The sequence below is a fragment of the Gordionus sp. m RMFG-2023 genome, chromosome 4 (genome assembly GCF_954871325.1).
Source record: "Gordionus sp. m RMFG-2023 chromosome 4, tfGorSpeb1-WG-v2, whole genome shotgun sequence".
NCBI lineage: Eukaryota > Metazoa > Nematomorpha > Gordioida > Chordodea > Parachordodidae > Gordionus > Gordionus sp. m RMFG-2023.
In genome coordinates, this window is record NC_088778.1 from 18,735,705 (window position 1) to 18,749,991 (window position 14,287).

Consider the following 14,287-nt stretch of genomic DNA (forward strand, 5'->3'; position numbering starts at 1 on the left):
AAATATGTACTATAGTGATATTTAAATTAAAAAATCGATTAAGTATAACTAATATGATGGGCATTAAGTAAGGAAGCAGCCAATACGGATATGGCTATTAGGACGCTATATTTTAAAATTTTATATACAAACAATTATAAAAGAAATACCGCTTGTTTTAATCATATCACATTTTGTGCTTATTTCCTGAGGTGATATGGGATCTAATATTGTTAATATTTGATTAAAGGGCAACCATATCTTTTCCTCAATTGTGGGGTAAAAGATGGATGGTGATGGTCCATGGGGATATAAAAAGGAAATATATATATAAATATATCCTCAGTAATTTCATTCTTTTTTAGTACTGTGGCTAACCACCAAAAATCGTCATAAACACATGTTACGAATTCTTTATATGGGCAAAAGTCAAATTATCGGCATTTGAGATATTGTTAATTAAAAGTCCTCTGCATATGAATATATTTTTGATTTAAGTTTACTTAAACTCAAAAGAAATACAGCATGTATTTCCCAAGTTAGAATGGAACGAGCTAAATTGAATCTTTCTCGTAGATTAATCTCTTCTAAATTGTATTGTTCGTTGGATAAATATGTAAAATTTACTGATGGCATGTTTTGTTAAATCAATTGTGTTAAAATGTGTCCAGAACTGGTGCGCTGAAGGCTTGAGCTGTTGCTAATCTTTTTAATGTTCCGCCAAGGCCGTCACATGGACTGTTTCCATGGGATGTAGCTGAAAAATGCCATTCAGCTGCTACACCAAATGATTTATGATAGATTTATAAAAAAAATTCTATTTTTATATTGTGCAGCTGATCGGTCAGAGCAGTATTGGCTTTTTGCTGAATTGATTGGTCAAAAAAATAACGATAGTAGATCCAAATAGTGAAAGGATATATCTACAAATTATGGCCCCAGGAATTTCTATTAATAGGCCCAAAATGGGATATGATAAAAATAAGAGATATGTTTTTATAATAGTTTGAATATAAAATTTTAAAATATGTTTATTTTACAATATAGCGTCCTAATAATAATCAAATCTGCATGCCTGCCTGCTATATCGCCCCAGGACATCATATTGTTTATACTCAATTGATTTCAATTTTTATCCCAATACAATTCATATTTTCATTATATATAATAATGATTTTTAAATATAACCATCTATATTATCTTTTTTATTTATTAAAATAAAAATAATTCAAATAAAATTAAAAAACAATGAAATTTTTTATTAAAAAGTTTAATATAAAGGTCATAAACATTATTAGAGAATATAAACAGCCAAAAAAAAATCCCTTCCTAACAATGTTAATTTTTTAATTTATCAGGAAATAAGAAAACACTTGGAATTTTTTAATTTTTTTTCGATATTTTCCAATGTAAAATTTTAAGGGCTATTAAGATGATATATAATTTCTAACTCTATTTTAAGTATTTTTTTTAAAAAACAAGATTTAATGAAATCACATTGCGTGATTTTCAACTTTGAAAGCGTATATCTTTGGATCTGGTCGAGCTAGCACGCTAAAATTTTAGATTTACTAAAATATACAAAATAGGTAATAAAATGATATATAATTTATAGTGTTATAAACGAACTAGTTCGTGAACGAAATTAGTTTCAAAATCTTCAAGTTCCAATTTAAAACGTTTGATTGTAATATTAATTATTTTATTTTATATAATATAACTAAGTAAAATGAATCATTATATTTGAAGAAAAAATGCATTTGGACTATTTGACCCCAACAATAACGATAGTTATTTTAAAATTAAAAAAAAATAGTGGCCTAAAATATGGTCAACCATTGATAGACGCAGTATTAAATGGAACTAATAAAAGGTAATAAACCTATCAATATCAAATTTATTACATATATTTTTTTTTTGAAGATTTAAACATATATATGAAAGTCAATATTCTTTCTGCAATTATACATCCAGTATTCAAGCTTCAAGGGCCATGGATAAAACTTCCACAGAATGCAAGAACTGTTTATATCGAGATATCTTTTTTTTACGAGAAAGTAGACGATGGATTGGAGAAGGATAACTTATCTCGATTTTTTGAAGCAAAAGACAAAACAATAAATGTTTTTGATAAATTCCCCACGTTAAAAGAGTTGTTTATTAAGTATAATACAGCAATCCCCTCATCTGCCCTTGGAGCGCGTTTTGAGCAGCTAATGTCGTATTAACTCCCAAGTGTTCCTGGCTATCAGATGAAAATTTTGAAAAACAATTGTTATCAAAATTTAATAAGAAATTTTTTTATAAATATCTTTATATTCGCTATATTATATTATATTGTATTTATAATTATAATATCAAAATAAAATTTTATTATTTTTTAACATGGCTAATATATTGTGTTAAAAAATATAAGACATTTATTTATATTTAAATTTTAAAAAAAATTTATTATAAAATTTTGATTTTTTTGAAAGTGAACGTGAACGCGTTCGATTTTTGTCAGTGAACGTTGAACGCGTTCGTTTTTTTAGAAACAACTCTATCTTAAGTATTTTTTTTAAAAACATGCGCGATTTTCGACTTTGAAGGCGTATATCTTTGGGATCTGGTTGCGCACTCTAAAATTTTGAATTTACTAAAATTTACAAAATAGATAACTATCATGCCAAGATTCGTTTATGACGTTTAATGACCCATATATGAAATCATACTTTTATAATACTATTGTAATGTAATATGATATTCATTCCTTTTGTAATTATCATAGACCCTAGTATAACGATTTTGGTAGCAAAAATGATGAAGGCATGGTTTAAGGGTTAAACATGATATTCCATACCAAATCGATAACCTTTAGGCTTAACCCTTTTGATTTAATAAAATTTTGCATACTGTGAGGCATTAGGAAGCATCGAATCCAAAATTTTAGCCTCTTAGTACTAATAGTTCTTGAGATGTTAAGAGTTCCAAAAATGACCTTTTTGAAAAATACGATTTTTTAAAATTGAGATAAGTTAAAAAATAATGATGCTAAAAATAAAAATTATATCTCATTTTGTAACTCTATTAATGGCCTTTTATTAAATATTAAGAATTTTATAAGATAATAATGTTGCAGTTTTTATTTACGTTATAAATTTTGACCTGAAAGCTCTGTGTTTCGCTTTCGAAATTTCTTTGAATTTAATATTTTATTATCCACTTACATTATATCTATTTGCAGAGAAATTTAAACTTGGGAAAGCTATGGGGTTTTTAGTTATTGCGATTTTTAAAAAAATAGCTAAAAACGCTCCTATATAAATTAAAGCATTTTTGTAGAAATTATTATTTTTTTGTGATTTTTTCCATTTTTGAACATAAACAATAAGATTATCTAGCATTAATATCATGAAAAAATATCATTTAAGTCGCCGCTGATAGGCTTATTTATTGTTATTACTAGTGTTGTTAAACGACCCGATTTTGAAAAACGGCTATAATATTTTTATTTTAAATAGCCTGAAGATTTTGCTAATAACAAAGTTTGGACATCTAGTAGCGGAATTTCGAGGCTTAGACGATATTTTTCAGGCTAAAATATTGTGTTAGCCGTTTATAAAATTCGGCTCAAATCGTAAAAATTAGTTTTTTAAATTTCCTAAAAAGATAGTTACAATTCCGATATCTCCTGCAAGAAATATAATAATTAATTGTTGAAAAGTAAAAGCCATTTTTTATGCAACTGCCCTGCTATATTAATCAATTTTTATTTTACAAATATTTCAATAATTATATCTCTTTCATAAAATTATTTATAATGTAAAAATATAAATATTCAAATTAAATCCTTTTAAAAAATCTAAGCACTATGATTACAAAAAAGAAACTCAATTTTCAAACATTGAGGCGGAGCACTAGAGCTTATCGCAAAAAAATCTAGAAAATATAAATTCTGACAGTAAATAAGAAATAAATAATATCACAATTAGCATCTACATCAATAGATACAATCAATATTACTTTAAACTAAATTTGAATATCTCCCATTAAGAAAAATAAATTATCCAAAAAAGAAGCGAAAAATCAAAAACTATTTCAGATAAAATAATTAACAATCCAGAATAGGTTAATTGCTAAGGCAAACTTACAAAGGCCATATTCAGATCAAATAATTATGCCTGTACAATTTTTTAAATATGCCGAAGAGCGCATAAAAGGTATACATTTTTATTATGCTACTATATGAGGCAGAAAAAATAAGGCTAATTTATTATATCTATCTCAATACCTGGGACACAAAATTCACGCAGTGTTTCCAATCTTCTTATCTACACGATACTAAAATATACCCCAATTCGCAGAGGTTTATTGTGAAGAATATCGTATCCTGAAATTAGAGGATATATGACTTGTTTGTAAGAAAGCGATTGGTGGTTAGAATTTATGCAAAAAGTGGATGTAATTAGAGATGAAATGAAAATAAATTTTCTTCATCCAAGGGACGAACTAAATCTTTTGTTTATCCAGCGATATCAGATCTCCCATAATAAGAAATAATATTTTAACAATGCCATCAAAGACGAATTAGAGTACTTATAATTTATTGAAAAACGAAATTATCAAGGCGTCAAAAAAAAACATTAGTTGAAAGCCGAAAATAAGTAATATCTTTCATGAATTTTAATTATCCTATTTATATTTGCAAAATTATAAAATAATTTTATAAAAATTTAAATTTTTTCAAGGAAACGATGATTATATAATTTTATTTCATGATATTATTGCTGGAAAATCTTATTATTTACATTTTAAAATAATAATTTTAATAAAAATAATGGCAGCTAAAAAACCCCATGGCTGTCCCAAGTTTAATTATTTTTTTATAGATATAATATAAGATAATAAAATATCAAAAAAAAAATTTGGAAAGCTAAACTCCTAGAGCTTTCAGGTTAAAAATTTATGGTAAATAATAGCCGCAACATTATTATTTTACAAAATTCCTTAATAATTACTAAAAGGCTTTTAGTTACAAAATGAATATGTTTTTTTACATCATAATTTTTTCAAATTATCTCAATTTTTTAAATATTTTTTTTTAAAAAAGGTCATTTTTGGCACTTTTGACCAGGATTCATATGCAAAATTTTATAAAATTAAAAGGGTCCGGCAGAAAAGTTATTGATTTGGTATGGAATTACCCGATAAGCCCTGGAGTTCGCACATCAAAAATGCAATTATTTTAACTGGTTCGAGAACATTATAAGTTCCAATCGGAAATTTTTTTAACGAGTTCCGGTTGAACAGTTAAAACAAAATATTTAAAATTATTTTTTTAAGGGAAATGGATTAAAATTAATTCATAAATATCAGAATAAAATCTTATCTAAATTTATACTTTTTATTGAAATAGGATTTATTTGCAATGGAGAGGGAGAGGATGTTGGAATAGAGTCTCCTAATATTTGAGAGTCATAACTTTGAATATCAGAAGCTAGGGAGTCTAATTCGTCAGATTTCTCATAATGAGAATCCTTATCACATTCACTTGGTAGGGATATTATGGAACTCTGCGGAGAAAACATCATAGGAGTTTGTTCTGGAAGATATTTCAAATTTTCATCTTCATACATTTTTTCTACATTATTTTCTTGATCATAAAATCTACCCTTAACATCCATAAAATCCTGATAGTTGTTATTTCCTTTAGAACTGTTAAATAGGCCACAAAGAGAACCATCAAAAATACGTTCTATAGTTTGATTTAAGATCGATGGTTTAAGGTTGGTATTGCATAAGTATATCTTTATATATAAATTATAATTATTTAACATTAAATATTAAATAATAAAGTTAAATATCCATAATACCTCTTCATTCGATTTGTTGCTTATATTTTCGTCGAGAAATTCTAATTTGTCCGTCAAAATATTTGAATATAAATTCAATATAATATTCCATGAATAAGTAGATATAGTCTTGTGTTTGGATCGTAATAATTTATTAAACATTGTAAGAGCTCCATTCAATTTGAGAACACTTTTAAAATGATCAATATCTCGATTTGGCAAAATTTGAGACATTGAGCAGATAATGGCGCACGCATTGGAAACTATATTTAAGCTTGATGATCGAAGATGAGTAACTAAAGCGGATATAGTATTTTGCGAAAACAGAGAATCGTTATTAATATTTAAATAATCTTGAGCACATTTCTCATCAAAAACCATGGCGAAAATTAGATGTTTAAAAATTCCTCCACAAATTTCTGTAACAATTTGAGGCATATTAGACGAAATGGTAAGATCTCGAAAAAAGAGAACAGCATTTGATGAACAAAGTATTTTCCTATAAATGAAAGTCTGATTTGTCAAATTCCACATGGCGTTTAGGCTAATTATGAATATTTCTTTATTTTTCTTCATGGTTTCCATATTAGTGTCACCTAGAATTGACTAAAAGAATTTTTTAAAATAGAATAATAAATTTATTATTTACATTTTCCTTTTCAATACAATGTGCAAGATCTTTAATAACTTGGAACAGAATTGGAACGAATTCCAAATACTTATTAGATGTCAATACTTTAATTGTAAAATCATCAAGTCTCCAAGTTATATTTCTGATGATGGATAAACATATCTAAATTGATAAATCATTTGAATTTTTTTTTAAAACAAACTCCATTTATAGTCATTAAAAGCAATTTGAATATTTATTGAAGAGTTCAAAATGTTAGATTCGGCCTAAAAATTTTGATTTTCAAGTCCTGTTCGAAATTTTTTGGCAACCTGGAGATATTTTTCGGTTCGGCCCGGAATTTTCAAAATTTCGTTGTTTTGAATAATTTTGGCTATATTTTGCAAATCGTTTCAAATGAAAATATGAGCAGTAAATGAAAAAATATTTTCCTGATCAATTATTTATTTGCGAAAATGGAAGATATAAAAAGAGTTCCGTGAAGTTGGCCTAACGATTGGAAGCACTAATGATAAATCATATGCCATTTTTTAGGACTTCAAACTGTTGAGTAGCCGAAGTTAAGGAAAAAATGTTACAAGCAAAAACAAAAACTTTGGCCAACTTCAAGCGTAAAAGTCGATTGAAGGCACTAATGATGAAACATATATCATTCTTTAGTTTCAATCATATTTATAGCCGAAATTAAGAATAAAAAGTTTGCGAAAAAATAAAAATCAAATAATGGCGACATGCCAAAATAAAAACCATAAAAGCAGAAACATTTAGTTTTTCATCAATATTTAGTGCTTAATTAAAATATTTAAATTCCGTTATTAATTTAGTAAACTACCTTATAAAACAAAGTTATAAGATAAATAGAAATTATGACGTCACGATATAGGGGTGAAGTTGGCCGAACTATTGGAAGTAGTATCGATGAGACTTATATCATTTTTAAGTGCTTCGTTAGTAGAGGTTAGTTCTTCAATCAGTTTAGTAGCCCCTATTAAAATAAATAATTTATTAAAGAAAAAAACAAAAATAAACAAGAAATGGCGACTTTCCAAAATAAAAACTATAGTAGTATTTAACATCAGGTTTTCGCCATTATTTAGTGATTAATTAGTAATTTTTGATATTAATTTGGAAATCGCAATATGAAAAAATAGTTAAACACTAAATAAATATTTTGAAGTCATACTGGCTAGCAAAACTATGGAAGCACTACAATCAGGCGCGTACGCAGGAATTTGATGTGGGGGAGGGGGGGGGGGATAAATATAATTTTTTTAAATAAAATTATTGTTATTTAAAAATATTAAGCATAAATTTATTAGGACTAATAACTATTATATTTTGAAGTCATACTGGCTAGCAAAACTATGGAAGCACTACAATCAGGCACGTACGCAGGAATTTGATGTGGGAGGGGGGGGGGGGGATAAATAAAATTTTTTAAAATAAAATTATTATTATTTAAAAATATCAAGCATAAATTTATTAGGACTAATAACTATTTCTAAACAAATTTAAATTAATATGAATTATAAAAAATTAAATATATAAACCGGTATATAAAAATAAATTTGAATTAAAAAATATTAAAAGATATAACCGGCCGCATATAAATACTTTAAATAAATCTGAATTATAAAATATTAAGTGAATATAACCAGGATATGAATGACTATTAAATAAATAACCTATAATAGAAATTTAAATTTTTTGAGCCTTTAAAATTTATATATAAAGTATAAAAAATTTAAATGTTGGAAATATGAATAATTATATTTTTTATGTAAAAGAAAAATATATAAGACATTCAAAAATGATTGCACAAAAAATATTATAGAAACATTATATTTTTATAATGTAAAATCCAATCTTCGTTGGGATTGAGCTAATTTTTCAATTATCTCATCCGTGCTTGGTGTCAAATGCCTATGAATATTCAAAAGGGCCAGACCATTCAATCTACTTTCAGAAGTTGTACTTCTTGTGTACGTTTTTAATCTTCTTAAAGAAAAGAATGTTCTCTCATTAGTTGCAGTACTAATGGGAAGAGTTGCTAATATATATAATAATTTCAATATATTGGGAAAATAATCTAAAAGATGTTTGAAATGATGCAAAGTATCCATAGCATTTGTTGGGACTATATCAACCATAGTTAATCTTTTATACCATAGTTGGCATTCAGCTAATAAAGCATCATGAGATATATTAACGTCTTCATGATAAAAATCTGCCAAATATTTTTTTTTCTATCACCATCTGAAAAAGGTTCAGAGGGCTTTTGCGGAAGTAATATCTGCAGATTGCTAAGTGCAGCTTGATGAATTAAAAACCGTTCATTTACTTGGGTTATAAATGTATCCAAAAGAGGTATAAAGACATTTATTTTATAATATTCTTCTATTGACCTTATATTAATATTTGGACGATAAGCTTGCCTTGCTGCAAGTCGAGGTAAACAAATATTGAATTCGTATAGCCCTGCTTTTGATTCAACAATAACATATAAAATATGAAATTCCTCATCAGCAGTAGCTCTAATTTCCTTGAGTTCTAATAAAATTGTCTCTGCTATTCTCATCAACTCAATCAAATCAATATCAGGTTTTTGAAAAGTATTACATAAAATAATTGTATAATTAAATAATTTATTAATATATTCTAATGCGAAAAAAAAATTTGGTGTATTGAATCCAGTAACTTGCTTGCTTCTGAAGAAATATCTCTTTCAGACCATTGTGATATTTCTGTAAGAGCATTAATAATCGGCTTTTCTAACTCCATAAAAGCTGTTACTGCTTGATGTAGAAGACTTCATCTTGTTGGACAAGTTTTTTGCATTTTTTTTCTCCCAGATATAATTCTGTTCAAAATATTTCGACGCTTGGGGTATCTAAACAACTCATAGATGCTAGATATTTTACCTGATATAAATATTAAAAATTTAATTTAAATAATTAAAATTATACCTAAGCAATTTGATATCAATGGTATAGAACATGAATCCGATTATGCTAAGTTGAGTGAATGGGCAGCACAGTGGACATATATAGCTGTTGGGCATTTTTTTTTAATAAATGCCTGAAGCCCATTGAATTGTCCACTCATTGTACGTGCTCCATCATACCCTTGCCCACGTATCATATTTATATTTAGCTATATTTTTGAAAATAATTTTATAATAAGATTAATTATTACTTTTAATTTTTTAAGATTCTCAAATATTACATCAGCTAAAGCAGACCCAGTCATGCTTAAAACAGGAATAAATTGTAGAAACATTTCCTTGATAATGTTATTACGAGTATTTACAAATCGCGCACACAATGGCATCTGCTCAATGCGAGCAATGTCCGTGGTCTCATCTGCCAAAATTGAGAAGCATGGGGCAAAATTGATTTCAGCAATCAATTTTTCTAAAATGATATTGTTGCAAATATCAATTATCTCATTTTGTATCCTAGGGCTAAGATAAGTAGCATTTTTATTGCCACTAATGAGGCTCTCCATTAATACAGGATCTCCTAATGCTTTAAATTTTAAAAGTCCACGAAAATTAGCTTCGTTATCATTATTATTAAAATTTAAGCTTCCTGAATCCTTGTGGTCAGGTAGGCTAGGCCTTGCAAGCCACAATATAAAATAGCCTCAATAGTTAGTTTTATCTTACATCTATTTTCTTTTGCGATTTTAACCCTGTTTTTATCAATAAGAGATGAAATGAGAATCATATCCCCCTTTTGAATTAATTCTTTTGACGAAATCATCAGTTCACAGCTTTTGTGATAATTTGTTTTCTGATGATTGTCAAAAATTTCCCCCGAATCTTTGTATTTGTTGAAAGGAGTCTTAACAAGAGTGTTAAGCGTAACTAAATTTCTGCCAGCATATCGTGGTACATACAGGACATATATTTTGCAATACGCTCCACTGTCTCGGATGGAATATGCTAGCCATAACCATCTAGTAAAATAGCTATTTTGAAATTCGATTAGCACATAAAGTTTGGGGATATTGAAAATTGAGGGGTGGAATATAAATCTATTATTAAATGAAATTTTTATCATAGGTATCTTTAATATATATTTTTTTAAGAAGTATATGTCTTTCTTCTAGGCTAATATTATCTTTAACTGAAAAATTTGGCTATATCATATGGATGATAATTGTACTCTAGTTTTGTAAAGATTTTAGTTTTAAGTTTATGTCTAAATATTGAGATGTAAATTAAAATTATTTTTAAAAAAATTATTGCTGCACATTGTTGCAATCTCATTTTTTACTAAATTAAATATCGAAAACTATTATTTATTAAATAGTCTAAGTTATTATAAAACTGCCCAATATATTTTTAGAATAACTAACCTTTAGATGGCTCTATATCCTGACTCTCAATTATTCTTTCAACAATTCTTTCATTATTTGCTATTATGGGAGGGGTTTTTTGCTAAAAATATTTTAATATTAAGATTTTATTAAATTATTATACTATACTTTTCTGCTTTTTGGTATGATTTTCACTATCTTCAGTGTTTTAAAAAAAAAATCTAATATCCATGACTGGAAATTTGAAAATGGGAAATTTAAAAATAATAGATAAATATTACGCCAAGGAAAACTTGAAAATGAAATTAATTGATAAAATAAATTTAAATATTGTTCCATATTAAAACTGGTGGTACCAAATTTTTCAACAGTTCCCATTTGAAGCTTAGACAACTTTTGTAACGTGCAACAAGATAAGATATCTAGAACCTTTCAACATAAAAACATGCAATGAAATTATCATTGATATTTCAGTTTCTTGAAATAACCTTTAAATGAATATGTAATAAAATATGATGTTGCCAAGAAAACAGTTAATAATCAACAACAATAGTATTTTATAAATACAGAAAATATTAACATTGTACTCATATCCCACATTGAATATTGACTATGTTTCATTATGAAATCAGGTTCTTGAAAGAACCTATAAATGAATATGAAATAAAATAAGATGCTGTCAAGAAAACACTTAATAATCAACAATAGTACCTTATAATTTAATATTACCATAATTTCATCCTTATATCAATATAAAGACATTTCAGATAAATACAAAATATGTTTAAATACACAACATGTTCTGTCTGTTCTAAAAACATTTTTGTTACCAAAAATGGGAAAATAGCGACCCCTGGCCCCCGGAAAAATAGATGTCCTCTCTCAGGTGTCTCACTAACAATAGCCCAAATAGACCTCCCTTCATACAGCTACCCTGCTTTAAATAATGATATTCAACCTGTTTTTGATGCACCCTCCCAACCTCTGGAATGCTCTACCAATAATTCTCCAATCCCAGTATGGATAAATGATCATTTATATAATAAACTACCCTTGACGATATCTAGAATTCCTCGAGGAGTTAGAACACTCACGGCCAATAAACTTAATATGACTATTCAATCACTCAATAATAATATCACCAATGCTGACAACTGGAAAAAACTTTTTGACTTTTGTTTTACCCACTTGAAGGCTCCATCAACAAAATTGAACTTAACAAAACAAATTAAGTATCAATTAAAGAACCCAATCCTTAACAGCAATGCCTTTTGCTCTTCAAGACCTAACTATAATCATAACATCCCAAATTTAAAGGCTAAACTTATCAGCCGTAAAATTAACGCATGTAATATTAAAGCAGCTTTAAATTTAGCAGTGTCCGAAGACACCATATCCCCTGACAATTTGGACACTATACTCTTATTACAATCTATACATCCCCAAGATTTTAATGAATTACCACCACCACCTCTATCCATTCCTACTCCTCCTTTAACTGTCAAAGAAGTTACTAAGGCAATAGTCTCTTTCAGAAAAGACTCCTCAGGAGGACTTGACGGTTTTAGAGCAATATATCTTCAGGACCTTACCAAATCAACAACCACCAACATTGAACTTATACACAACATAACAACTCTACTTAATCATATTTTAAACGACAACATACCTTCTACTTATTCACGGTGCACGCTTAATAGCCTTAAACAAAAAAAATGGCGGCATACGCCCAATCGCCGTCGGCTCTATTTTCCGTCGAATTATATCTAAAATTATTTTTACCCGCATTAAAAGCAAGCTCACCGAGCGATTAGTTCCCCATCAGCTTGGCTTCAACATACCTTCCGGTTGTTAAGCAGCCTCCCACGCCACACGTATCCAACTTCACTCCACTAAAAACTGCATACTAAAAGTGGATTTTAAAAACGCCTTTAACTCTTTAAAACGAGAACACTTTTTCCCTATTTTCTGCGACGCTTTTACAGAATATTCTCCATATCTTTTTGCCTCTTATAACAATTCATCCTACCTTAAATTCAACAATACAATAATTGAATCAAGGCAAGGCATTCAACAGTGTGATCCCCTTGGACCTGCCCTTTTTTGCTTAGGTATCCAGTCGATCATTGAATCGATAAATCGTGAGACAAATTTGACCCTTAATGTTTGGTATTTGGATGATGGAACCCTTGCTGGTCCATATGATGAACTCCTAAAAATAGCGCCTATAATAAATAATCTAACCAATATTACAGGGTTGTCTCTTAATAACAACAAATGCGAATTTTATTCACCAGATGAAACCTTTATCGTTCCTCATAACTTCACACCCATTAACCTATCCAGGTTCACACATCTTGGATCTCCAATAGGCGGCAATAAAGCAATCGAATATTTCAAAACCAAATTTCTCATAATTTCCACCTTTTACATAAAATCCTTCAATCCTTCAAGTCCTTCCCTCCCATCAAGCTTTCTTCCTTCTCAAAAACTTTTTCTTTATCCCAAAAATCCATCACGCCTTCAGCTCTGCCCCACTTTTCTTATACCCGGAAATTCTCACCCAAATAGAATTAACAATCAAAGACTCTTTAGAAGGAATCCTTAATATAAAATTCAGCCCTAATTCTTGGATGCAGGCCTCTTTACTCTCGATATTTGGGGGTCTTGGCTTAAGATCACCCGAGTCACTCAGCCTTGCTGCCTTTTTAGCCTCAGAATCAAGCTCACGCTTAATTATTCTATCACTTAACAATAACCACACAGACCCCCACCTTCCCCACGCCCTAGCAATCTGGAAAGAGAATTCCTTCTCCGCTCCAATCCCCACATCAAGAAAGCAACATGACTGGGATCTTCCCTTAATAAGCCACTCCGTTGAATATCTAATATCGAGTGCTGCTTCTAAGGGATCCCCATCAATCCTTTCAGATTTATTATCTCCCATTACAGTTGATCATCTCTTTCTCCCACAACTGCAAGTTCCACAACTTTTGCCTTTCCTATTGGGCTATGAATGGTTAGAAGTTTTGCCCAGCTCACACTTAGGACTTCTCTAAACAAACGAGGAATTACGCATAGCAATAGGTCTCCGTCTTGGTTGTAAAATACTGGCCAACTCCACATGTACATTATCCCAACCCGTTGATTGTTTTGGACATCATCCTCTTCATTGTCGATTCTCTAAAGGTAGACATTCTCGACACAGTGCATTTAACGGCACCATTTTCCGTGCTCTACCCTCAGCTCAAATTCCAGCAACCCTCGAACCCTGTGGCCTCTCAACCGAGAATAATATACGGCCAGATGGGCTGACATTAATACTATGGAGTATTGGAATTCCATTAGCATGGGACTATACTTGCATCGACCGATTTGCTCCCTCCTTTAATAAAAACTCATTCATACGAGCTGAAAACTCTAAAATTAATAAATACACTTCCCTAACCAATTGCAATCTCATACCAATCGTATCCGACACAACCGGTTTTTTTGGCAATCATGTCCTAACCTTCTTCAA

General features: G+C 29.1%; 1 protein-coding gene across 5 annotated transcripts in view; it reads right to left on the reverse strand.

Moving 5' to 3' along the window:
* Positions 1-14,287, reverse strand: part of LOC135929181 (putative uncharacterized protein DDB_G0282133) — a 71,761-nt gene that overhangs the window by 2,628 nt on the left and 54,846 nt on the right. For all 5 annotated transcript variants that reach the window (XM_065465722.1, XM_065465724.1, XM_065465723.1 and 2 more), the window contains 3 exons: positions 6,463-6,606; positions 5,835-6,419; positions 5,363-5,768 (listed from right to left, as the gene is read on the reverse strand). In XM_065465722.1, coding sequence (XP_065321794.1) covers positions 5,363-5,768; positions 5,835-6,419; positions 6,463-6,606 — 1,135 coding nt within the window. The remainder of the gene's footprint in view (positions 1-5,362; positions 5,769-5,834; positions 6,420-6,462; positions 6,607-14,287) is intronic.